This window comes from Saccoglossus kowalevskii, chromosome 7 (genome assembly GCF_978046115.1).
Source record: "Saccoglossus kowalevskii chromosome 7, keSacKowa6.1, whole genome shotgun sequence".
In the NCBI taxonomy this organism is placed as follows: domain Eukaryota; kingdom Metazoa; phylum Hemichordata; class Enteropneusta; family Harrimaniidae; genus Saccoglossus; species Saccoglossus kowalevskii.
Genome location: NC_140647.1, coordinates 33268087 through 33295887, shown reverse-complemented (window position 1 = coordinate 33295887; position 27801 = coordinate 33268087). Strand labels below are relative to the sequence as shown.

General features: G+C 34.0%; 1 protein-coding gene across 1 annotated transcript; it reads right to left on the bottom strand.

Moving 5' to 3' along the window:
- Window positions 1-862: 862 nt before the first annotated feature.
- LOC102805666 (cadherin-related family member 1-like) lies at window positions 863-27801 on the bottom strand. The gene is made up of 15 exons (XM_085501918.1): window positions 27786-27801; window positions 26851-26952; window positions 25973-26118; window positions 22629-22718; window positions 21906-22001; window positions 21371-21499; window positions 20732-20863; window positions 20352-20427; window positions 19620-19753; window positions 18730-18924; window positions 7001-7165; window positions 6582-6743; window positions 2173-2397; window positions 1918-1948; window positions 863-1104 (listed from the first exon to the last, which is right to left on the bottom strand). The coding sequence occupies exons 1-15, from the start codon at window positions 27799-27801 to the stop codon at window positions 863-865; spliced, it is 1941 nt and encodes a 646-aa protein (XP_085358044.1).

Here is a 27801-nt window from a genome sequence, read left to right as displayed (position 1 = left end):
TAAAACAATTTCTTTTAAATAATTGAACATCAATGTTATTGTTATTTCTCTATCATTCAATTTACAGTATTGTCATTTCACTATTACCACCATATTTCATATAATTTTTCTCCTTATGTATTATGTACTCTTAAACAATATATTAATATGATTTATGATTTCACTGTCCTTATCAGTTTTTTCTGCTATTAGTGAATATGCAAGGGCTAGAGACTAGATTAGTTCTACTAGAACTACCTCTCTTGTCCTCGCCAGATAGTTATGTATATCTCTATCTTCGTTTTGTACTTTGTAATGTAATTTATCTGGTGAAATAAAATTGTATTGTATTGTATTGTATTGTAGATTGGACTGCAACTTGGTAATATCTCTCTCTAGCTTCAACAAACGTTTATTTCTCATTATTTTTCAATTCGATTTCTTTATTAGAATGCAGCTTGGTAATATCTCCCACTAGCTTCAACGAACGTATATTTCTCATTATTTTTCAATTCGATTTCTTTATTAGAATGCAGCTTGGTAATATCTCCCACTAGCTTCAACGAACGTATATTTCTCATTATTTTTCAATTAGATTTCTTTCAGGCTTTTACAATTATCCATCAAGTCAATGTCATGTCAACATTATAAAGCTTACGTGCGTAAAATACTAAATTCAATTTACCATTTTAAAACTACAAGTAATATTTTTTCTTCATACAACTAAAACTGCAACAAAGAAATATATATGCTACGTCTATATAATGTGTACTGCGACTATTGGCATATTCAATTAATAATATTTGTTTGTGTAAAGCTCTTGATAGGTGGGCTCCTCGTTAGTTACACCTACCGCGACATAATTGTCATTATCCATGTTTGGTTAGGTCTCCTGTAATGCAACCTCGTCGTTATGTATAACAGTACCACTGATTTGTCGTGACGGTTGTGATAAGTTCTTATTCAAGTACAATTTCCTTCTGATGTCTATCAGTAACACAGCGATTACAACAACTGCTAATGCAAATATGGAACAGACAATAACAACGACAATGATAAACACTGTATATTCAGTACTCTCGTTTCCAGTGCTTGCATCAGTTGGCATGGACTCTATAATGGTTTCTGCAACACAATTCAATATTATATAAACATTAATAGATTAGCCAATACGATGATGTATATAGGTATAAGGCAAACGGAATGAACTGGCGCAAATAGTGTAAATATGGTGTGTATGCAGAAAATCTAAATGCCATTCATCTGCAACATGTTGGATATTAATGAATACTCATCAATTAAAGCCTATACAGACACAAGTTTGATTTATAAAAACTATAGACAGTTTGTCACTTTGGTATGTAACTTACTTTGAAGCTCAAACGCAGGTGATATTGATGTTGATAGATTTTATTGTTGTGTATCCGCTACCAGGTATATAATGGTCATTAACGTAGTTTGTAAATACGTTATACATTATATGCTACATATGATGATGAATGCATCATATGAATGCTATACATTTTCTGAATAATATATTTATCTCACAGCTTCTAGTGACACTATTATCAATCAATCATATGCTACATGGACATTTGGTGTCATATGTGTGTATGATATGGACAGCGTATTTACTGTTGTTATTGAAATAATCTGTTTTATCCTTTCTTTATAAAATACCACCATCAGAGTATAATGGAATAGTGTGAACTTCTCTTTCATTTAGCTACGCAAATCACGTTATATACACCATACAATGATATGGTATCAACATTCAGAGTATGAATAGTACAAAATACGCAATAAATATTTTCGTCAACCAACTTACATGATCATTTGGTTTAAAGTTCACCATGTTAAAATATAAAAAAAACGATAAGTTGATACCGCGTTATTGCATAATTTTATAATGCGTCTATAATAGAAGATAATCCTTACCACTTTCTGCTGCTTCGTAACATTTACAGATCTACAGAACATAAATGGTAAAAGAATTACTCACAGTTTATTATGGCCATGTACATTTTACTGATTTAATCCACCAGAATCATATTAACAGTGCCTATCCATTTAGACTTGTTATCATTTAGCAATCAACAAGTGTACGGAGAAAGTATTTGGGATATGAATGCTAATCTAAATATATACCTAATTTATTCCCTGAATACGATAACAATAAATGTTATGACTTACCAGCACAGATATTATACATAGTGCTGTAGTGGAATGTGAAGGATAACCTCTATCTCTTGCCATGACTGTTAGTGTATACTCATCAGTTGATGTTTTAGAGTCAAGCGTATCTTTCAAGCCAATAACACCAGTGGATCTATTCACTATGAAACTATCAGTGGGCGGTACTACGTCTGTAATACTGTATACTATCTCAGCGTTTACACCACTATCCATATCAGTTGCCTACAAATATAACAATCCGAATAAAATTATAAATTATTTATATATTAGACTTAATCTAGATAATGTTGTAGGTTGTGTATTGCAAGCTGCTGATCGCATAATCTCAACTGTTATATTACAAAAGGTGTGAAAAACATACCATTTCATACAACAGTAAAGCTGCAAGCGGCGTCAGCGGGGTGCACGTAGGAGCAGAAAATGTTTTTTGTGGACGGTATGCTAAGGTCACGTGATATGCTGTTATCTAAAGCATCATTGTATGCATTTATTTTTTGCCGGGTAAAATGTTGACCGAATTACGTGACTGGTTCACATATTTTTTTGAAGAAACTTGAGTGGTTAATTCTCCATACGAAATTTTATCATGATTGCAAAATGAATTCATGAGAAACAATTATCCAATTATGGCATTTTTTGTCAGAAATCTAAGATTGCGGCCAAATCATGCAATCGATTAAAAGAAAACTTCAATTCAAATTATTTCCAATCTTACATTAAGTTACATTCAGTAATATCAAGTTACACATGTCCAAACAATTACATTGAAAGATCGGGTTTCTATTGCACAAACTAAAGAGTGTGGATAATCAAAAGGAAAATAAATATCTCAGTAGCTTAGTTTTCCCCAGAGGAAAAAGTTGAAAATAACAAAATACAAAAAAAGAAGATGAATAAATGAACACAATTTGCATTGTAATTAGATACACAAAAAGACTGTGTAAGCCCAGTTCAATGTATATACACTTTGTTTCATCTTGATTGATTCACTAAATTGGGTCAGAACATAGATTTTGGTATCGATTTGTTGAGTTTCAGTATAGACTTGATGTGTTGGTCATACAGGCTACATGCCAATTACATAGTTGATCCGAGAAAAGAATTCTTAAAATTGTTTCCATTTTTTTGTTTCTGTATGCTATATGGCAAATGTTAATAACATTATATAAAACATTCGAAACAAAAGTGTTGCCCATTGTTCCGAAAATCTAAGAAATCTGACTGATTTAAATTATTTTGTGATGAAGTTCGGTATAGAGATCTGATAACTGTGTCATCAGTAAAAAACTACTTTCTGTTAAGATGAAATCCAAAAGGGTGGTGATCAGGGGACTAACCAAAAACTAAATTTCAAACTTTATGTGCGTTATCAGATGGATATTTTCAAGCGTTTGTTCGGTATTCAGAAAAAAAATTCACATGATTGCCTGAGTAGCAAATTCTTGCACATGCGGTATAGTATTTGTCACAAAACATATAAATTGCCCAAGTCATCAGAAAATATCTAAAGACAGGTGCACCATTGATATGGTGTGATGTATTATGCGGCCTTATTTTCAAGCAAATCAAGTGACTCATCATGTACACCCGGCATCACGAGTGAAACTACTTTCATACTCCTGAGCGAAGCCATTGTGGTTCTGTTATTATTCAAATATTATGTCGCCAAATTTTACAAAAAAGACAGTCATAACCATATCTTCCAGAATATTAGTATTAGTTCACCCCAAATTAGTGATCTATTTTTAAGATAATTGTGCAACCACGATATTTGTCAATGTATTGGATTAATTAGAATGATTGTCGTTGGCACTGCTTTGAGGCTTTGAACATATCAGAGAATGTTACGGCCAAATAACGTACAAATTTGCCATTGTACAGTATGTCGCCCTCTGTAGTTGAGATTTGGTAAGGTGGCTTGCTGGTGTTGGCAGGACTCCAGAAGACGTACCTACACTTTATGCATTTTTTTTAAATTACGCTAATTTATTCATGACGTAGCAGTTTCTGTGCTCATGAATATTCATTAATTTGTGGGTCAATACATTCCAAAAGGGGCGATATATTATTTTGAGTTAGAAAGGGGGATTAGCAATCCTTAGGCAGTCAATACAAAAGAAGGGACCCATTTAGAGATCAGCATTGCCCCTCGTGTCTGTTGTTGCACGTGACCTGCAGTTGTCAACTGTGTTCGTACTTCGACGACTTCCATGTGAGGTAGTGTTCTTGTGTTCTGTTTTTCTGACTTGAGTTCTTGATACTAATATACAGAAGTTGCTGTTTATGTTAACGTCTTTCATATCTTGTCTTGTAGGAGTGTCCTGTCTTTGAGTTCCCAGCGTACTGTCTTGTCTACTGTGTCTTCACACAAGTGATACGATTTAAGTCCTACTGAGGATCAATGTTTTCACTAGCATTCAAAACTCTTACTAACCGTACTGGATTCGAACCAGCGATCTCTCACATTGCCTTCATTGTACAAATCCACTGAACCAATATGGGTAGTCATGCAAATGAATAATTTGTTTTCATTTTTAGCTTTATTGCCAATTAGTGTTTGCGAGAAAAGACTAGCAGGCATGGGAATTGAACTCCTGATTACTGTGTAGACAACTGATCCATAAGACCACAATGGATTGACTGGATGTGTTTGCATTTAATAAGACTATATAGTGTATATATATATAGAAATACAACATATTTCTATTATTGAGTTACAAAAAATGCCAATGTTGTGTTTTTACTTGTGTAAACTATATGCATGCCATAACCCGTTAGTGTACATCTTGCCGATTGGGTGTTTGCCATTTGCGTTGCCCATACCTGACCCGACCCTAAACCTAATGCCAAAACACGCTCCTGTTAATAATTTCTCAATAATGATACTCTTTTATGCACTGTCTGTGGGTAAGTTGCATTGATGTCAACTGATTAAACAAGTCGCGTTTAAGTAATTTCCACTATTAACAAGTGGTTAAATTGTGACAATAAATGTGTGGACAAATATTTGAGATTTATGGGCAACGCAAATGGCAAACACCCAATTGGCAAGATGTACACTAACGGGTTATGGCATGCATATAGTTTACACAAGTAAAAACACAAAATTGGCATTTTTTGGACAATTGTAACTCAATAATATAAATATGTTGTATTTCTATATATAACCACATCCAGTCAATCCATTGTGGTCTTGTGGTTCAGTTGTCTACACAGTCATCAGGAGGACCTGCGTTCAATTCCCATGCCTGCCAGTCTTTTCTCGCAAACACTAATTGGCAATAAAGCTAAAAATGAAAACAAATTATTCATTTGCATGAAGGCAATGTGAGAGATCGCTGGTTCGAATCCAGTACGAGTTTTGAATGCTAGTGAAAACATTGCTCCTCAGTAGGACTTAAATCGTATCACTTGTGTGAAGACACAGTGGACAAGACAGTACGCTGGGAACTCAAAGACAGGACACTCCTACAAGACAAGATATGAAAGACGTTAAAAACATAAACAGCAACTTCTGTATATTAGTATCAAGAACTCAAGTCAGAAAAACAGAACACTACCTCACATGGAAGTCGTCGAAGTACGAACACAGTTGACAACTGCAGGTCACGTGCAACAACAGACACAAGGAGCAATGCTGCTCTCTAAATGGGTCGCTTCTTTTGTATTGCCCCCCTAAGGATTGCTAATCCCCCTTTCTAACTCTTCCCCCCCAAAATAAAATATCGCCCCTTTTAGAATGTATTGACCCACAAATTAATGAATATTCATGAGCACATAAAAAAAAATTGCATAAAGTGTAGGTACGTCTTCTGGAGTCCTGCCATTGTAATTTGTATATACCAATTCGTATATACCGAGGAAACGACCGAGATTGAAGGTTATGTATTTTGTGACGTCACCAATTCGTGTGTAGGTACGGCTTCTAGAGCCGTGCCAGCAAAACATATCATTTCTTTATTATGAATTGCTGACTGTTTGCGATATTTGTTTGAGGTCATTGCTTCGTATACATGTGACTCGTGTTTACCGATCTCGCTAGTGTTTACGCTTTACGATCTACTGCGTGTAATTCCATGTATGATATTTGTACCCTTTGTGAGGTAGTCGCTAACTGTGATGATAGTAATATGTAAATGTATAATATGCATATCGATCAATTACGTGAAATGTATTGTTTACTTATGTACTTTATTTCTCTGTATACGTTTCAGCCAATCGATTCTCAGTGGTGGAAAGGAAAAAAGTGTCAAGTTTTTGTTCGGACATTTGTTTCTTAAGTTTGTGGAGAGCGCATTGACAACTCCCAATAATCCAACAAGGGACCGAGCATTAGCTTTTAGTAATTGTTTGCGTCCTGCAGAGACATTTGGAAAAGAAAGGAAACAAAGAAAAATAATACTTGCACTGATTTGTAAAATCGATGTTCCTGCAGGTGACTTCTTATGCACATTACCCCAGTATTCGTCTTGAGTAAAAATAGGAGAATTGTCATTCATATCCATGACATGAATCGTTACATCTGCTGTACTGCTCAGACCTTCTTCTGATAAATCGTAAGCTAATACCTAAAGTTAAAAATTGAAATGTTAATAAAAGGGAGGTCACTTGTTTCTGCTTACCATATAATTATAATATATTGTATAATGTGGTTTACTGTGTGCAAAATAGAATATCTCGTGCATGTAGTAAGTTGATTTCATATATCCGTTAGCCATGGCTTCAACAGCCCCCTTTTCACATATACACATGCAAACATGGTTATTGAATTAAGCATTGTACATATCTAGTGCAACCATATCCTATCATTATTACATATACTCACCTGAAAATTAAACAGTTGTACACTTTCAAAATCTAAATAATCAGGATTTCTCACTTTGATAACAGCATGGGTTGAAAATAAAGCTTTGTCTGGACTCACGTAAAATGCTTCACTTGCCACAGCATTGTTAATAATTTTGAGTTCGAAAGACGCCATTTCTACAGTCTATGTAATAAGAAACAAGATTTAAATGTATATGTAAAAAAAATCACAATTGATCATTGTGCTAATATTAATATCTTGAAATCAAACTTGATATTATATAATCATTATATAATTAGCTCCCACAATTATTATTAGCTGGGATATAAAATTCCAGCTTATGTAACAGTGATCGTCAGTTGTGGCGTGGATCTGAAGGTCATGTTAGGGTCATGGTAGTTTCACCCTGTTTTGGGACTTAATTGTACTTTGTGTTATTTATAGATTTTCAGGAAACATATTGTAATTTTTGTAAAAAAAATGACGCTAAAATAAAGCAAGTAAAACAATGGGAGATACGCTAGTGAGGTATTCAAGAGGGGATTAATTTTTTGACTATTGTTATGCTAATAACGACCCAATAACTCACTATCCATATATGTACAATTTTATAACTATATACGGATTTAGGACAGGCTCTTCTATCGTTTAACATTATACCCACTCACGATGAATCAAACGCCGAGAGAAACATGCGTACACAGGGTTTGTGCTTGTTATGTGTAATAGCCAATATACTCAAGGCTAAGTTGTTAACGCTCAAGACAAGACTGCACAATCTTTTGGCGAGGTCTGTCGTTGAGAAAATGATCAATTTTTTGTTGCCGTGAAAGCTTTTGGAAATTTCCTGGGAAGTGTAAAGAACATGGTAATAAAAGATTATGGGAAAGGGGCAAGAAAAAAATACGTATTGAACTCTAACTACATTGCAGTGTTCTCCCCAGGCCTTTTAAGAGTATCTGGTCCGATACTGTTCTTTTTGAATATAGATGGAAAACCGATGACTTTTTCAGTAGCGTTCCCGACATTGCAAGATATATATAATAATCAGTGATTCATTACTATTGGGTTAAAACATTATTTACGATCATTCAAAATTAAAGCGCGGTAGTCGTTGCGCTGCGCATGTTCGACATTTGTGTTGATAAACATTGATTTTCCCACAATCCAATGCGCTCTTCAAATGGAAATCACAAGTATGAGGTTTGACGTGGGCGAGACTTGCACTGATTACTGCCGGTGACTCCTTCGATACCTTCCAATCACAATACAATTACCTAATTAAAGCTTCGATACGTGTCAGTTCGTACTCGTTGATCTGCGCAACAGTCAAAGTCGCCATCTTTGTTTATATGAGACCGATATATCTCGCACATGCGCAGCGCGACGACTACCGCGCTTTAATATAGTAGTCATCGCTATTCGTTCGACCCAGTACTGACCTTCACAGCTGTTGCGATGCCACAAGCAGAGAAACGGAATGCTGAATTGCCCGCGTTTAGCGGTTTCAATTCAAAGTAGCTAATCCATTGATTAGGCATTCACTCGACAGCAGCAGCAAGGAAGTTTGTCAGTTTTATTCAAGATATAAATGTTCTATTTTACGCATTATGGCTACGTGACAGAAAGTCCTTCCATGTGATCTAATATTTGTAAACAATTTGCACAAGACTCCCAGTGTCTTCTCTTAGAGCAGACAGTAATGTTTCACATTCGTTTTTGCACGGGTTTAATCTTTCCCAAATGAAACGGAGCAGTTGATTTCTATTTTATTCAATGTTTATTTTCGTTTGATATTTTTAAACAAAATATGCAGTCATTAAATAATTAGTAAGCGAGCTTTTTTATTTTTTCCGAACGAGGACAAGGAAGGCAAAATGGCGGTAGTTTCACGACGGGTCGATCGTGATCATGGGTTTGTATCAAAAGCACGACTCACAAATGAGGTATTTTTTCGAACGATAATTTAATAGGAACCAAACAAATTTCAATCGTTGGCGTGTGTAAGGGCTGTACAACTTACTATCATTGGCTCCAAGTCCGGACCGGACATTAAACCGCGATGTTTTTATTTACTTTTTCTGGATATTGTGTAGACAACTTTGCAGTTGTACGAATAAATCAATTTCTCTATTTTGATGTTTTGAGTATATTCATTGTGTGTTTTATTTGCAAGGAAACAATCTGTTTTATTGTTATTTTACATGTTCACGTAGATTTAATTATTTGTTAGCTAAAATAACGAAATAAAAACACAGTGAATAATTAAAGCATTATTCAAGGACGCAATCATTTGGACGTATGGACACATAATGTTCTTAATTAAATAAACTATCGACTGCTATTGATTTAATGAATTTGTTTGTAAACATGAATTTATAATTTTATTTTGTTTATTTATAATTATGGTAATAACCATGATTTAATAGTAAAAAGTAACCTGAAACTTCATTACAGTTTATTACATATTACATAAATGTGATGTATATGTGAATTCATACCCTAGTCTCTGGTTAGTATAACAATAGATATGATAATTACAACCTAAATTTGCATATTCTTTATTATGCTAATTCCAATGTTATGTAAATTATCCGAACTGTTAAAAATAATCTTGGGGAGAACACTTAACATTCTGATTATAACTGAAAACTCCACCATTTTGTTTGCTTGATAATACTAGTATTCACACTCTGTCTATTCTATGAAGATTTAACACTATTTATACCTTTAGCAGTGATATATTAGATTTGTGTTTGGATACGTTTGTTATTTTCATACATTGGTGATTCATTGTTATTTGTCATCGGTCAAGGTAGTTAAATATCGCCATCATGCTATTGTTCAATGACATTCATACTGTGAACATTCTGATATTTATAAACTTCGAAATGGACAGACCAAATTGTCTATATCCGAACATAACCTAGGTGATAAGCAGGTGCTAAGTTCTATTCAAATAATACCAGGTCATTTTGAAGGATTCGTGTCGTGTAGTTCATGTATACAGTAGACGTCGCAATCCCCCATCCCGTGACTGCTGGGCCTAGCTGAAGATTCGCAGCCCTCTCTTGTGACTGCCAATTGATTATTACTTTCTAAAGTTTCTTTGTACTTTTTTTCTGTTTGCTTTCTGTTGACAGGGTCGGCTGGCCGGATATCGACATGTAAAATAAGCATGGCCAGCACTTGCATGCTTGTAGCCTAGACTGTGCCATGTGTACATTGACCCCGATTGCTACCGATGTTTGAATGCAGTGACACATCATCGAAGGGCTAACTTGAAAAACATAAATGTTTCCCATTTCACCGTGAATGTTTGTTGGTGAACCACAATGACGTTGACCTAAATTTGATAATCAAACTGTAGAACAGCCCCCTGCCCTGAACATGTGAAAATGATATACCAGTAACATTTAACCTTGAATTGACGTTCTCCCTCAAAATGTGGACAACACACCCTTCACTTCACCGTGAATGTTTGTTGATGAATAACATGCATCTTTATTAGTCGTAATCAAATTGTAATTTATGTTTGAAACTTTTTTCATCCAAATTGCGAACAGTAAACATGGCCAAGACATCATGCATGTGACCGAATTTGGTCCGAATTTCACATCGTGACTTGTGTAACGAAAACAGTAATGCTTGGTGAAGCAAATATTAGACTTTAATTATCGCATGTTTTGTTTACTAAATTTTGTTTTATTTTTCTAATGTACATTAAATATCTAATTAATGCAATAATTAGCCATTTTGGAGTCTCAAAAATAATTATATATTGTTAATGTTTTGTACTAATTTTTATATTTATGCAAAAGTTTGTGGCTATGACGGTTAGATTTAAAGGGGAGCCTTCACAGCCCAGGGATTGCACCAAAGAATCATGGGGCACGATTTTTTATGTTATATACGATCTATCTTTTATTATCTATTGTAATTTTAATCCAGAAAGTAAATTTGTCGTGAGATTAGGCTTAACTGGAAGAGACCCTTTAATAATAACATTTTATTTGAGAGACCGATTTTGACTTAAACAAAGATTGGTTACAATAACGAATGATTGATATGACGTCGTGGAAATTATTGCAACAAAATACTTTTGCACACAGGCGTTAATTGATTTTGAACACGCTATCCGGACTCGCTCATTTGATTGTCTGAATCACTGTGAATAATGCTGACATTATAGAAAAAATAAGGAGTTGAACAATAGAAAACAAAAAGTGAAGGCAAAAAGGCAATTACTTTGTTCTAAAATGTGTATTACTCTCTCACCAAGTATTACATTTTTAAAACAACGGCAGATGCGTTCTGGACATTTCGACCTTTGCAGCTGTGTAAAAATGTTATGAATCAATCAACAATTAGGAGAGTTACAAGTAACCGAATGTTTTAGTGTTTACCTCAAATAGTTGTGTTATTTTTGTCGTGTTTGACTCCATAGTACGCGATCTACGCGTTGTTCTGTTTCAATGGTCTATTGTGTGTCAGTATTGTTGCTATCGAGTTCCACTGATTTAGTTTGACTTCCGTCATAGTTTTGTATGAAAATAGCCCAGTATATTTCTATTTATTCTTAATTCCAGGAAATGGAAAACACGAGATCTCTCAGGGGTTGCCGATCGAGGACTGCCAAGATCGTCAGAGAAATTGTCATTATCTTCGTCAATGTCCTCGTCAAAATGTTCTCCTAAAATAGCTTCCCAGTCGTAATTATCGTCCTCAGATTCGCCAAATTTGTCCGTAAATGTCATTTTCGAAGTTCACTTCAGTTCACTGACAACAGCTGTCGTCTGTGTCACTTCCTGTGTTTATGTCTCGCGATGCATCGCGATAGTTGGTTGTAATATGAATAGATCTCGCGTTATTTTGTGAAATCTAATGATAATCTTGTTGCTCCGCAACGTTTACTCGGTACGATAAGAACTGATAACCTAAACAAATCTGACACGCATTACTTCAAAAGAAAACCCCGCGCTGCCAGTCTGTTGTATTACTAATCTGAGGTTAAATACCGGAATTATACCGTATTATCCGAATGGATGGTCACAATCGTTGTTTTATCGTTATTTTATTTACTTTGATCAACTGTTCGACCTTCTCTCGCAGACTTAGTGGCTAGTTCGTCGTAGTTGTGCTGGTTGACCGGAAAGATCACTGTAACATTTGACCTATGTAATTCACCGCGACGTGGACATTAATAAAACTAAATTATTACCTGTTTCAAGAATAGCATTACCACTGGAGAATCGTAGCATGTAGCAATGAAACTACTCTATATTGAGTATGTACTAAAACATATAGCCATGTGACTTATTTGCGACTGGACAAAAAGTACGGGTGCGGTAGGTTGTTGGATTTTTTTTAGGGGGGGTGACTGATTTTTGTGCAATTGTTGAGAAGAGTGTTATGCACAGTCTGATTGACTGTTTCGCCCCAGCAAACACCTATTCTTATTATTCCTTCAGCAGTTGTGTTTACATTGAATGACATGTTAAAAACTTAAGTTACATTTAGAGCTATAATGAGTCATCAGACAATGGAAATTAATGTTTCCAGCCGGTACTATACACCAGATCGTGGAGAAAAATACAAGTTATTTGAACAAGAAGTTCTTTGGCGACTAGCAATTCACCACTGGGGAAAATAATATTTATGTTCGAGTACTGCTGGATTAAAACACACAGATTTATTGTAATGTAATATTATGATGTAATATGTGTTTACAAAACCAATAGCCACTGTTTGTTTACATGAATTTTAGAAGATTGTAATTAATATACAAATGTAACTTTTACACTACATTACTTAATACCTTGATTATTCAAATGAGATCTTTAAAATGTAATTATCTTGAGTCATTATTATCCAGTGTAAGAGAAATTAAGGTCGCCAGTACTCGTTAATAATAATATTTGATCTAGCAGTGGTGTAGCTAGCACCTTTCTACTATAAAGGTACAGCCAGTTGGTTCTCAGACTTTTCGCCCACACCCACCCTTTCCTCACAGTATATTTGGATTTATTTGTTATGTTATATTTTTTTTTCTTTTTAGTGTAGGTTTTATAGTATGATTGTAAAATTTGTTCACAAGGATGTATTTACCCCAAGCTAGGGGAACTCGTGTTGGTATGGTGGCAGTGCTGGCATGCAGCCACAAGCCTGCCAATTTAACAAGTCATTGTGAATGACATAGTCCCCATTGGAATTAGAGGAAATGTTTTTAATAATAATAATAATAACTTTATTACACAACTGCACCATCAGTGGGTGCTGTATGGTAAGGATACAGATCAGAAAAAACAAACACAAATAAACAAAAACAACAAACGTTTCAAAATTACAAACAAATCAAAGGGTATATATAAAATACTTATTACAATTAGGTTTTATAAATTGTATTTTTTAAGTATTTTGCAAGTGCAGTACTACTATTTATGATGCAAGTGAATATTAAATTTCGGTTAGTTGTACTACACATTTCTAATTTACAGTCTTCTAAGAGGGTATTTCTTTCTTGAGTGAAGAAGCAACAGTCAAGGATGAAATGTTTTTCATCTTCTACAGTACCTGTGTTGCATTTTTTACACAATCTGTAATTTGCCTCCATTCTTGGAAATTTTCTCCTGCCCAATTCAATTTCCAAATTATGGTCACTAAGTCTAAACTTGGTAACCATTCTTCTCAAATTGAAGTCCTGAATTTCTGTTAAGTATCCTTCAAATTCATATTCCATTTTAAACAAATTATACGTTCTTAGTTTGTTTTCTGATTTTCCGTTTTTTGGGACATGACTAAGTTGCTGATACCATATTTGTATATATTTATTTTTTTAATTTTTCTTCCAACAATTTTGTTAATTCAGTGATGTTTCCCACTTTATATATTTTATTTACTTCAGATAAGTCAGTATGTCCAAGAATTGTTTTAACATGTTTTATCCAGCTTGAGTTTGAGGACACTGTTTCTTTTAGTGCACTTTTTAGAATATGATTTTCAGGTAACAATGACAATCTGTGCCAATATTTAATTAGCGATAAAGTTGCATTAATCCTTATAGGAAATCTACCAATTTCGCCTCTTATGCCAATCAATGGTGTTACTTTACTAACACCTAAAATAAACCGGTAAAAGTGGTTGCATGCTTGCTCCAAGTAATTGTTTTCATTTGTAATTTCATTGGCCCAAATCTCTGACCCATATAACAAAATTGGAGAGATGAGTTGATCAAAAAGTTTAAGGCTTAGTTTTGTAGAGATCATTTTATGATTGAGTATAGTGTGACGTATACTAAATAAAGCTTTCATAGCTTTATTTTTTAGGTTTGACTGATTTATTTTAAATTTACCATTTGGTGTGAAAATGGCTCCTAAATAACAAAACTCCTTAACAGATGTTATCTCTTCATTATTTATTTTGAAATTCATATTTTTTATTAAACGATTACTGTTGTTAAATATCATTACTTTAGTTTTTCTAACATTAACATTTAGGTACCATTTTGTACAATAATCATTTAGTTTGTTCAGACAGTTTTGTAGACCGTCCACGGACTCCGAAGTAGTTGCCAGGTCATCCGCATACTGAATGCAGTTTAGGGGAAAAGTGTCAACCATGATTGGTTTATCTACATTCTCACCGAATATACCAGGGAGGTCATTCATGAAAATGTTAAAAAGCGTTGGTGAGATATTGCACCCTGGTTTGACACCACCTGTTGGATGAAATACCTTTGTGATACCACTGTTTAGCTTTACTTTATATTCTTGATCAGTGTACATTGATTTTATTATGTTGTAGAAATTGCCTTTTATGCCAGTTTTTTGTAATTTTAGAAATGAAGCATCTCTTGAGACACTGTCAAATGCTTTTTTTAAGTCTACAAAACAGCTGTATAATCTTTTACATTTAGCACCAGTTTCTTTTTTTAATGCCAAAAATAAAGTTGTGAACCAAAAATATAGTTAGTAATTAAGAGTGAAGAAATGGCGGTTCTAGTATCAACGGAAATTAGATATATTAATTTACTCTTCCAAAATCGAAACATATGGTCAGAAATTAAACAGGATAAGCTATTCATGCATTTTTTGTATCCAAAATGAATTTCATGGATGCCAGTCGGCCATCTTTGGTCTGATTATGGAAGAAACTGATATAAACATGTATTCCTATATTTATAATGTATGTGCCAAACATGAATGAAAATAGTCTAAAAGCCTCGGGGATATAGTTGTATGGTCAAAAGGCAAGATGGTAAATTTGCTATATTTAATCCGATTGTAAAACAAATTTTCGTGGACATCTAAAATCTAAAATGTACAATGCATGTACCAAATTTGAACAAAAACTGACAAAGCATGCATAAGATACCACATTTTCAAAAATCAAAATGGCTGCCATTCAGACATATTGGATTGAATCAGTAAACCACTGTATGAACAGATTTGGTCCACCGGGTTTCTGTAATATGACTTTGGACGGACGGAAGGACGGACGGAGACCGAATTATAAGATCTCGTTTCGAACGTTGTTCGAACGAGGACTGATAAACTGGCTGATCCTGATTGCCCAAACTTATTATATCTTGGTATCGTGTGCATTTTTATAGGTTTATTGTTAGTTTTGAATCATACATCTTATTTCATTCAACATCACACTGATTCAAGAGAGAAATACACTGATGATGATTTAGTGAATGAGATTTCTTTTCTCATTAACATATTCATGCTGTGTGGTGAGCAAGTGTTCTAACAAGCTTTGAATAAAAGGCTTCTCGATGCTTTTGCAATTATTACTATAATTCGTTAGACGAATACAATTTGGCTGAATCTCAGTGTTAAATAAAACGTCTATATCTAGAGTATGTATTAAAAATATAGAATGGTGTTATAGAACGTGTGTATCTCGTATCTTAAAGAATGCACACGATTTAACACACAACACTCATAAAAGTGCCAGTAAAATAGTGTATGTGTCACCCTAATGTGGTACATACACCGTATCATACATTGTTCTCTTCTCAAAAAGAGCTGGGCTAAACTGATTGAAGTAGAAAAGTTCTAAGCTGTATGTATATAGTTTTAATACATGTACTATCCTTACACTTAGAAGGAAGGAGGGTCACTATTTTTCATGCACCATTAAAGGGGGGAAGTTAGCAAATTTCATGCAAATGTTTGTGAAGGGTCATATATTTTTACGTATGCGACTTTCAAAAAACACGGCCCACCCCATGTACTTATGTCCCTTGTGACAGACATAAACACATGATGGCATCGCCAGTTTGAGCGGCATGAAAGTAACATTTTTGCCTTCCATCATTTCCATTGTTAAACTCCTTATTTTTTCTATAATATCAGCGTCATTCACAGTGATTCAGACAATCAAATGGGCGAGTCCGGATAGCGTGTTCAAAAAAAAAAATTAACGCCTGTGTACATAAGTATGTTGTTGCAATAATTTCCAGGGTGACATTATAGCATTGATTGTTTTTTTCCCACCACGTGATATCAATCATTCGTTATTGTGACCAATCTTTATTTACTTCAAAATCGATATCTCAAATACAATGTTATTATTAAACATAACATAGCCATAAACTGTTGCATAGCAACCGTTTTGCGATCTAAATACAACAATCCCCTCTAATTTCGCTGCTTAAAATGTTTCCTCCCCGGCAAAATTTACTAGTCGTACTTATCACAATTCACAACGCACTTTTATAATGCGTGAGACTGTCCTTTGTGAAAAACGCGTTGTAATATCCCTCCATCTTTAAGGCACAGGCCGGATGATACCGAACAACATAGTGTGTTTCAGTAGTACTCGAACATAAATATTATTTTCCCTAGTGGTGTATTGCTAGTCGCTAAAGAACTTCCTGTTCAAATAACTTATTTTTTTCTCCCAGATCTGGTGTATAGTACCGGCTGGAAACTTTCATTTCCACTGTCTGATGATTCATTATTAGAATCATCAGACAGTGGGTCATCATCATAGCTTTGAATAAAACTTAAGTTTTTAACATGTCATTCAATGTACGTACTACTGCTAAAAGATTAGTACGAATAGGTGTTTGTTTAGGCAACACGGTCACTAAAACTGTGCATAACACTCCCCCAACACTTGCACGAAAATCAGTGACCCCCCCAAAAAAAAACCACGAAAAACACACCAACCTACCCTACCTGTACTTTATGTCCAGTCTCTAGTAAGTCACATGACTACATGTTTTAGTACATACAAAATATAGAGAAGTTTCACTGCCACATGCTACGATTCTCCAGTGGTAATGCTACTCTTGAAACAGGTAATAATTTAATTTTCATTGATTAATTTCCACGTCGCGGTGAATTACATAGGTCAAATGTTACAGTGACCATTCCGGTCAAGCAGCACAACTACGTCGAACTAGCCACAAAGTCGGCGAGAGAAGTTCGAACAGCTGATCAGTAGAAGTAAAGGAAATAACGATTGTAGCCTTTAGTATCAACGCCATCAATTCGGGTATTTTGGTATTTAACATAAACAACATTACTTCAGTGTACGACTGACGTATAAAATGACGGGAAACTCGTATCAGATGTACACTATTTTGGTTCCTAAGATCTGGGGGAAAGGAAATGGGTAACCGTACCTTGGAAATATCCTTTTCTACTCTATATCGCGTTTCCCTGTAGGTAAATTGTACGACGAATTCAATGCGTGCTTGAATTACATCACTTAAGAAATATTGTTATATAGTCTATGTAATGCAGCAATTACAAACGTTAACCTAACGTTTTGCCAATAGGGCAGTGACATAGTTACTGTGGTAGGTGTGACGTCACAAATAATACAATAACACTCATTATTGTTAATCTTCTACCCTATATCGCGTTTCCCTGAAGGTAAATTGTACGACGTATTCAATGCGTGCTTGAGTTACATCACTTGGTCACTCACTAATTTTGGTTCGTTTTTGAGTTGTTTGGGTTGTTATGGGGTAGTTTGGCTTGTTTTTAGGTTGTTCCAATATTGACTGTATTACAAGAGAACACCCGAATATTTTATGTCATACACTTAAAGGACACATTAAGCCAAACAATACAATGTGCCCCAAGAAAAAGCTCCACAAATGTAGGAGAATGCAATTTAGAGGTTTTTTTCATTCTCCAGATATACAACAAGTATTATGTAGTCAGCCATCTTGATTCTCAAGCAAAGGATTATGGGTAAAGTATGAAATCATAGAAAAATGAGAAATACTGATGCCATATTACTCATGTATATAACTATAGTAATGAAAATTAGAATGTTACAAACACACATAAAGTGAAGATATTACCAAAATTAATAATCGTTATTTTAGTCAGGAAATATAGAATGATACTTTTTGTCCCCTTTTGGTGGTCAACAGGTAATATATCGCCTATATAACCTACTCACATCTGTAAATTCTAAACAATATGAGAAAATTTGAGCATATGATAGAAAAAAATAAAAAATAAATATTTTCAGTTCTGTTTCCATGACAACTATTTTATAAGCATACTTTGCACCAGTACATGTATGCTACCATGTTCTTAACTTGGAACGTGACTTTAATTAGAGAATTGTAGACAGTCTATGTAGACTAAGCGATTAGGAGAGCTGTTAAGGCGATCAATAGTGTACTAGGTACTAAGATTATTTCGATTCAGTGTGACGTATGCAACTTATCGTAGGTATAGCACTGGAATCGACGATTATCGACAAATACTTACAGAGTCAGAATCTTTGACAATCATTATGATGTTGAGTATTTTACGGTTCATTTGCGAGTTTTCCTGAATGCTACCATTGTAATACGACTGATCAAAATATGGCGTCCCATCGTTTTCATCCAATACAAGAATAGTAACTCTAGTGAACGTTGTAATAGTGCTTAGAGGTTGGTTATACTGGTCAATTTCTATTGCCTGTAAACAAATAATACTTCAAATTAGTGTAATAATTCAAGACATCGTGGTAATACGGTGAGGTGTACTCATTGTCTATGTAATCAATATTCCAGTAATTAGATTAGTAATCATTTATCATGTCTGTATACTATGTAATTAATATATTTATAATTATAAGTTCATGAGTAATTTTTATATTTAAGCTGTTATTTAATTGTTTTTCAAACTAAAGCTTCTTCGTGCAAAGTTGTTGACACCCGTGACAATAGATTTATTATCAATTTTGAAAAGGTTACGGTTCAAAATGACTTAAATATTATGAGTAGTTATACAAATCAATATATTACAAATCCGTAAATGCATTGGTGGATATAAATATGAATATATATTTTAATTCGTCCTATTGTGATTAACAGTGATGTTTGTTATGAACGGTGATGGATAATAAAATTAACTCCAGACGCTCTATCATGTCTTGAAAATGAGCTTAAAAATGTAATTCACCTTGTCGAATTGTTAACGTTCATATAAAGAATAGAACTATTTGTTGTCCGAGAAAGAAGGACTGGTGGAACGTGCCATTCAATCCATTTCTCATAATATCTGTATTGGGCAAACGTTGTTTGATTCAAATGTAATGGAGACCTTCATACACAGTATATTGGGGCTAACAATAATACAGATGTTTGAATTAGAAATGTCGGAATACTCACAGTCAAGTTGAATGCTATGATGCCACCATCAATGCCTACAGCTTCCCGATCCAGCGGAACTGAAGTATATAAAACTCCTTTACCACTATCTGTTATAGTTTCAACCCAAAACAAATCTGCTTCATTTTGTCCAGCTGTAGTTACAATAGAATCAATATAATATTGACACATATATACAATGTAATGACATCGTGGTCTTTATCTAAGTGTGTTAGAATGGTTTAGTTTTAAACAAGAATCAATTGATTTTCTGTCCTAGAAAATACAAACATATTAGCCCACATAAAACAAATTTAGATTAATATATTCACAAAACATTTTATAATACCAACACAAATGTATTTATCCATATTTGTATTATACATTACCCTCCACTAATTATAACGTTTGATTATGAAAACAACATAATAGTAGAAAACACCAAAAAACAATACAGTATTATTGTTGACGTTTTAGCAGCTCCTACTTCAGTCGATATCTGAATGTGCACATGCCATGATTTTATGTGTAATAAATATATGGGGATTAGCCATTGTAGAGGGCGTTTTTGACATGTATTAGATACACAGTACGACTAAGACGGCGGGAAACACAACTTATGAGCTTTCTGTCTGTTTGTTTCAAGCGCCGCTCTTATCATGATAGCAAGTAGGCATCTGATATGAAGTTGAAAATTAATGAAGTTGTGAAGGAGTGTGTGTCATTATAAGGCACTGTACTGCTGTTACTTACAGGCAATACCATATCGTATACGTTGTGGAACACCGAGATCACCATCTACCGCAAGAACTTCCATTACTGATGTATTCTGTCAATGATTTAATGGATGCAGGGAAAGAGTCAATGTTCAGCATTCAACTTATGTAGATTTTATAAATCTGCCATTAATAATTTCAGTTCCTTCAACATATAACTAACTTCAGATAACTAAGTATATAAATTATGCCTGTCCAGTCAAAAGTAAGATTTTAATCAATATATTTTAACATCACCATGTGTAATGTAATACGCAAAATGCTGCACACCAGAGAATGGGTTGAAAAAATAAAGTATCCATATTAATCCAAACTAAATAACAAAGCTAATCATATAATAGGGTTATAAAGACATACCACTGGTTGATTTTCTGGGACATCCGCATAATATGGCAGACCAATAAACTTAGGTGGCATGTCTTGAACATCTTTCACATTAACATAAAGTGTAGCACTACTACTTAGTGGACCTGGATCTGTACCAAAATCCTGTATTTAAAGAAATGAATATCAGTAACTCTTATTAAATTTAATTCTTATGAAATGTCCCATTCCATACTTGTACCTGACCTTAGATCCAAACGTTCATTCTCGCATGCTACATCTATCTATATTGTTGTAGTATGGTACATAGTGTATCATGCTACATATTTTCTGCAATAAAGCGACCAAGACAATTCCAATGAAGCTGAGAACGGGTTGGACGTGTTTCAGACTTTATTATTGAACGCATGCCAACACATACATTAAACATAACTACCGGTTTACTCTCATATTTATAACTGGTATATTCTTTTTCATAATAAAGCAATATTACATGATTATTACATAGAATGTTGTACTAGAACTGTAACCAGTACACATTGAATGAAAACAGCTTCTGTATAGTATTAATGAGTCCATCACCAGGCAATCTTGTATCATGCTTTGAAATTACTCCAACATACTGGTGTGAATACATGAATGTATGTAGACTTCCTTACGTTATATACTCACTTCAGCAAATAGGTTCAGTTTATACACTCTCAAAGATTCAAAATCCAAGGTTCCAGTGAGGTAAATGTCAGCAACTGTTGTTTTCTCCGCTACTACCGATGAGTTAATATAAAACATGCCATCGTAGTCCTACAAAGTGTCAGCGAATTAAATGAATTAGTTACATTATTTAACAAACATTTAAGTAGCGAATCAGAGGCATTAACTGATAGTTAAGTTTGTTAACTGCCAGGTTATTAATATAGTTAAATAAATACCGCAAAACATGCACTCAGGTCAGTAGGTCAAGATAACAGCATTCTGTTGGACGATCTTCCCGTCTTACTATCCGGCCTAGTTATAACTTCAGTACTATACATATTCTCGATCCTACTTTTTAGGGTAAAACCGCAAGCAAGGCAAAGAAAATATTTTATCGCCGTGAAATTTATTTGTAACCTGTCATATTTCTTTTTATTTATAAATTTACCATTAAATAGGAACAAATAACCCAATCACCATGATGACGTGTGTATATTAATAATTAATCACTTACATCTAAATTTGTAATAGTAATTGTACAACCTCCACTGCTACCCACATCATTGTCAATTACAGTGACGGAATATATCATAGTCCCTTCTGATGTATCCTATTTGATTTGAAGAACAGATAGAAAATTTGAAATATATAACGATCAAAATACAGTTTTCTGAACGTGTTCATCACAGCCTTCTTGAAGACCAGATTGAAGGATTGTTGCAAGGAGTGTGGTTTATACAGGACAACTGACATATTCTCTACCTTATTTCTGAGCCCACTGGCAAAAAATGACATATTGAATGGGTCATATGCATTGTAAACACCACAAGAATGTGTTGGTATACACATTAACCCAGTGTCGAGTATATCGCACGAGGGCACCTGAACCAGAGGCTCTATTTTCTGTGGTTGGTTGATGTTGTTGGTTTGAACCCCTTCCTTTGCTAATATTTTCAATGTTGGGTTTTTGTGGGGGTGGATGGGTGTTTGTGGCGTGTGCGTATAACTGTGAGGCTTTACTAATTTGCATACGAACGATAAATAAATAAATAAATAAATAAATACAAATGTAATAAATAATGAACGCTTTGAACAATGGTGCATATGAATGAGCATTGGTTGTATAATTGGGAACTTTACCTTTACAGCCGAATAAAATTACCAGTCCGTTATTTGTATGGAATATTCCAATCAAGTAACAAATGTTTCTATCACGTATAAACTATTTGACCCTTACCTCGAATACATATGTTACATAAGGAGAGCCAATGAATTCTGGTGAATGGTCATTTACATTAACAATGTACACAGTGATGTCATTCTCCACCTACAAACAGAACAAAACTACCTGTATGCTACTAGATTATAACAAAACGTAATAATCGACGAAGAATGTAATTAAAGCGAGGTGGTAGTCACGCAGCGCGTGTTCGAATTTCATGTAAATAAACAATGTATTTTACACGCGTTGTTTACGTCGCTATGAGTCCCACATCGAACAGGACGCAGTACGACGACTGCCGCCCTTTAAGCTATTAATTTACTCTCTGGACGCATTTATACAATTTTTATACATCATTAAAAATTTGTACTGCGTATAATAATAAATGTGTTACAATGAAGTGAGCTGAATTGTGTGTTGCATTGCAAGTTGCATTCTTGCAATATTATGAATATAGAGTTTTATAGTTAATTTTAAAGTATCATTGTATAATCATTATACCACTATTGTATCATTATTTTATTGTGTTTAAAAATGCATTTGTTGCCAAGTTCAGTTCCTAATATGTCGACCAATATGTTTCTAGTGTATACCTTCATCAGATCTAGCCAGCACCACCAAAGACGAAATGAGTAGAACTTGTGGAAGATGGTTGATTGGTTACCCAGTCATATTCAATCACTCATAGTTGGGATAGGAGTAGGTGACGTGCAATATGTCATGGTCAGGACGACGTCATCAAACACAGGGTATTCAACGATCGTCCAATTCGAATATATGAATAACTCTAGTCTTTACTTACTAGAATTTGTCACATGATCCAGAAAATAGTTACCAAAGCAGAACTGGGGAGAGACAGTTACGTAAGCCTTGATAATACAAATTGTGATTTATTTTAGTAGAAGCATACCCAAAATTAAAATTTACCGGCGAGTTTGAAATATAATCTTTTTTTCAGAAGATGTCAGAAATATTAAATCCCTCACGTGACAGAAAATAGAGTTGTTTTGCGGGAAAACATATTTAGACCGACCTGAGTCATCGGAAAATATATGCGGAAATTAAGAAAAAAACACTGGAACTTCGATTGATAACAATATTTTTAAATGCATACACCCGAGACTTGAAACGGAATATCATGCTCAAATTGCAATGATACCGTTGGGGAATGAAAGCAAACACCAACGACATACCTGAACACACAATACAGATATACGCACATAAAGAAAATATTTTATTGGTGAACATACTTTATGGGATTAACAATTATATAGAATGTTCGTTTTTTTCTGATCTCGACCGGATAGGGATTGAAAGAAATTCAAAAATTGGCACATTCTAACAAATATAATTACTTTCTTTGACGTTCGGACGTGAACACCATTATTTAGTTTGTAACTGTGCTGCTTTTTAACAGTTAATTTGTAATTTATATCATAGAAATATCTATAAACAATACAAGTTCATCTTTGAGAAAATTCTATCCTATAGAGCTCCATTTTCGAACATTCAAATGGCATATATTTCAAACATCTCTAGTTATGTTGCATATTGCATTATATTATATCAAAATTGTGTTGCTTTGCTAATAATAAAAAACATAAAAGGATACTGATAAAATAATTATGCAATAAATAAAATAATACTAAATTAGGTGTTTATTTTGACTGACGCTTTGTTTGATTTGAATGACTCACTGCCTCGTATTAATTGATTTGGTATTAGATACCAATGTTACTAACCAAAAATATAAATAATTTATAATAAATTGGCTGCTAACACCACCAATTAGTTTTCCCTATGACATAAATTGGTGACATTTGACCAAGTTAGTGTAAGCAATGTCGACTATGGAAATCAGTGTTCTTGTGCTACTTTTATTTGTGAATCAAAGTCAATTCGTAGGTAATGCATATTTCATTCAAATTCTATTTTCTAGTAGCACTCCTACGTATATATTTCTACAACGTAATACGTTTTTGGGTATTCACAAACATACTGACCATCGGCTGGAAATACGTTTGAAGCAAAAAAGAGTTAAAGGCCAATTTTATTCAAACACATATTAAGGATACGACGTCGACGTACACCTGTAATTGTTGGCGCATTATATCCTGTCAAATCAGAAGCACAAAACAAGAGTATAAAATGTAATGCTAACGGAGTAACCAGAAGTGTACGTTTATAATATTTGTAAGAAATGTGGGATGAAACTTTTTCCTAATGACACAACAAGATGTGCAAAACATGATGGCGACAGAGAGAGACCAACAATACCATACAAACGAACAAATGTCATGTCAACACTTGGACAGAAATGTCCAGATACCCTCATTGCGACTTGTCTACTCAGGGTAATTCCAATAAAACATGGTAAGTAATTAATGAAATGTTAAATAAATCCTCAACTAAATTTATCCCAAACACCATAATGTGTAATCTACTAGAAAATTCTAGTGTGACTACAATACAGCAGAAGTATTTTCCAATGTCTATCCCAAATTGACTGCCAAAATTACGACACTTAGTATCTTCAAAGATTACCTTGGTGGAAACTCGTAATTCTTTTGTTCCTAAGACAAATTGGGGGAACAAGATGTTCCCCATTAATGTACTGTACTGGATCACAGGAAATTCTGCTATTTGTGACCAAAGGATTCATGAAATGTAATGGTACCAGGCAAATAATTAACGCCGAAATCTGAAGTACACTGAAATTTTCCTCCAGAATCAATCAAACTTATAGATGCAGATTTAAAACAATATTGACTTAAATTTATTTATGTTTTTTCTTATCATGATACAAAAAAGAATTTGTAAGGCCTTCTTAGTAATATGTACATTAACAATATGTATACATACTGGATTGTTGTGGTTATCATCCAAAGTCCATGTGGCTGAGACGCTGGTACTAGTCTGTAATCACACATAGTATAGTAATCAAATACATGTAAAGTGTTCATAAATCACAGAAATAATAGAAATAAGTTGAAATTAGAGATATGAGCAGCGTTACAGTGGTACAAGGAAAGGATCTATCACATAAAGTATGTGTCATTTAATTGCATCTGATTTGTATGGTGCTCAAGATTGCTAAAAAGATGTTTTTCAAATTCAAGGCTCATATCTGAGTATGAAACATATTATTCCTCATCTCAAGCCTATTTTTTGCATAAATAATTTTGCTATCCATGTTACATAAGAAATTATTGGACCGTGAGTAAAATACTACATAGAAACATACGCTCATGAATGATTTTATCGTATTAGTTACTAAACAAAATTCATGTAATGCATAACTATTGTCTTGTGTTTGAAAGGGGATATCAAATAAAATTACATAATTATATATAACTTACTTCATAATCAAAAGCCTTTATTAGCTTAACTTTAGCTACTGTGCAAGTTTGGTCGCTGACGTCAAAGTACTCTGAACCGTCCTGAACACCAAATGTTATACAGTCACCGTCAGGATCTGATGCAATTAGGGTATAAATAATATTGCCTAAAACAAGATTATTATCAATAAATTAAATATTAAGATTATGTCAAAACAATATTATAATGTAATTTACAGTTTACAATCAATTAGTTATGATTGGCTATTCATTTCAATTGATGGATGAAAAAACTTAAAGGGGAGAGCAAACGTCGGGATATAGAAAGCACTTGTAAATCTTCCAAGCAGGAAATATGATTATAACAATGACACTTTGTATATGCATGTACTTGAATATTTTTATATAATTGCATCTGAAAACTGATAGGATCCAACGATAACATTATGAATATTGGTACATGGTCCTTCGTAGACAAATACACTGATTTATCTGATGAGTGGATAGAAGGACTTGGTCGTCTGTCTAACTTTAAAATGACTTGTGGCGTTGACATTTATGTTCTATCAATAGGTAGGCATAACCACATATAAAGTCTAATTGTTATTTGACATTGTCAAACAAAAACAAAATATGCATTTATGCAATAATAACTTTGACTTTGGCAGGAAGGCAGACTGATTTTGTTCTCCGACAAACCAAGCGCACAATCTCATTTAAATTCAAGAGATGTTTCATTTTTCCTAAACACTGCACTTTAAGTCGGTTATCAAGTATATCAATTTTTGTGATTTGTGGTAACTACGAAAATTAAATTCATATAAGGAAAATAAATAATGTAATTTTGATTACAATAGTATGATGAAATATAATAAGTCATGCATATGTTTCAAACTTACCATCATTAATGTCTTCCCGAAACCTTTCTCGGTTCATATCATAATATTTTGTTGGACTTGATCCAGGTATCTCTTCAAACGACGGTGGAGAATTAGCAGAAACTTTTGTTTAAAAAGATACGAAATATGTATTTTTAAAAAGCTAAAAACACCCGGTGGAGATGACAACATGTGCCATTTTTTTTTCAATAACTATCAACAATCTGCAGACGTGTTTTAACCCTGAAATGTGTGAGTAGCATAGAGAATATGTTTTGAATGCAGTTTCCCTATGGAGATATATTTATTAGTAGGTCCCATGGATTTAAGGTTTTACCAGTGAATGCAACAACACAAATATAGACTGTGACATTTGACCTTTGACCCATTAACTCTAAAATAAATATTGGGAATCACATGATAACACACATGGTGTGACTTCAACCTTTGCCCCAAAATGTAACGAGGTCATCAGAGTTACATAAAAACAATGTGCGCCTAGTTTGAAAGTTCTAGCGATTTCCCTCAGCTTAAATACGTAGACATAAATAAACAAGTACTGTACATTAAATATCTTGTTTTGACATTATAACCATCGCTTGTGAGATGCCTCTGCGACCTTGATTTGTTATCTTAAACGGTACCAGTCACAATAGACAATAAAACATGCCAAGTTTGAACGCACTAGCTACTTTCCCCCTTGTGATTATATACTTAACATCCAAAAACTCATACAGTGACTTTACCATTTGATGTGTGCCAAGTTTAAAAACAATGTCCATTTGTTTTCACATAGTTATATTGTATAGTAAATATGTTTTGACCTTGAATTTTTGTCCTGCAAATAATACAAAATCTTGTGAAATATTCAGGGAACTCGTATGTAAAATTTGGGTTACACTAGCTTTATCACTTCTAGCTATAGTACATCCATACAGACGCTCGCACATACTCACCTGCACACAAATACAT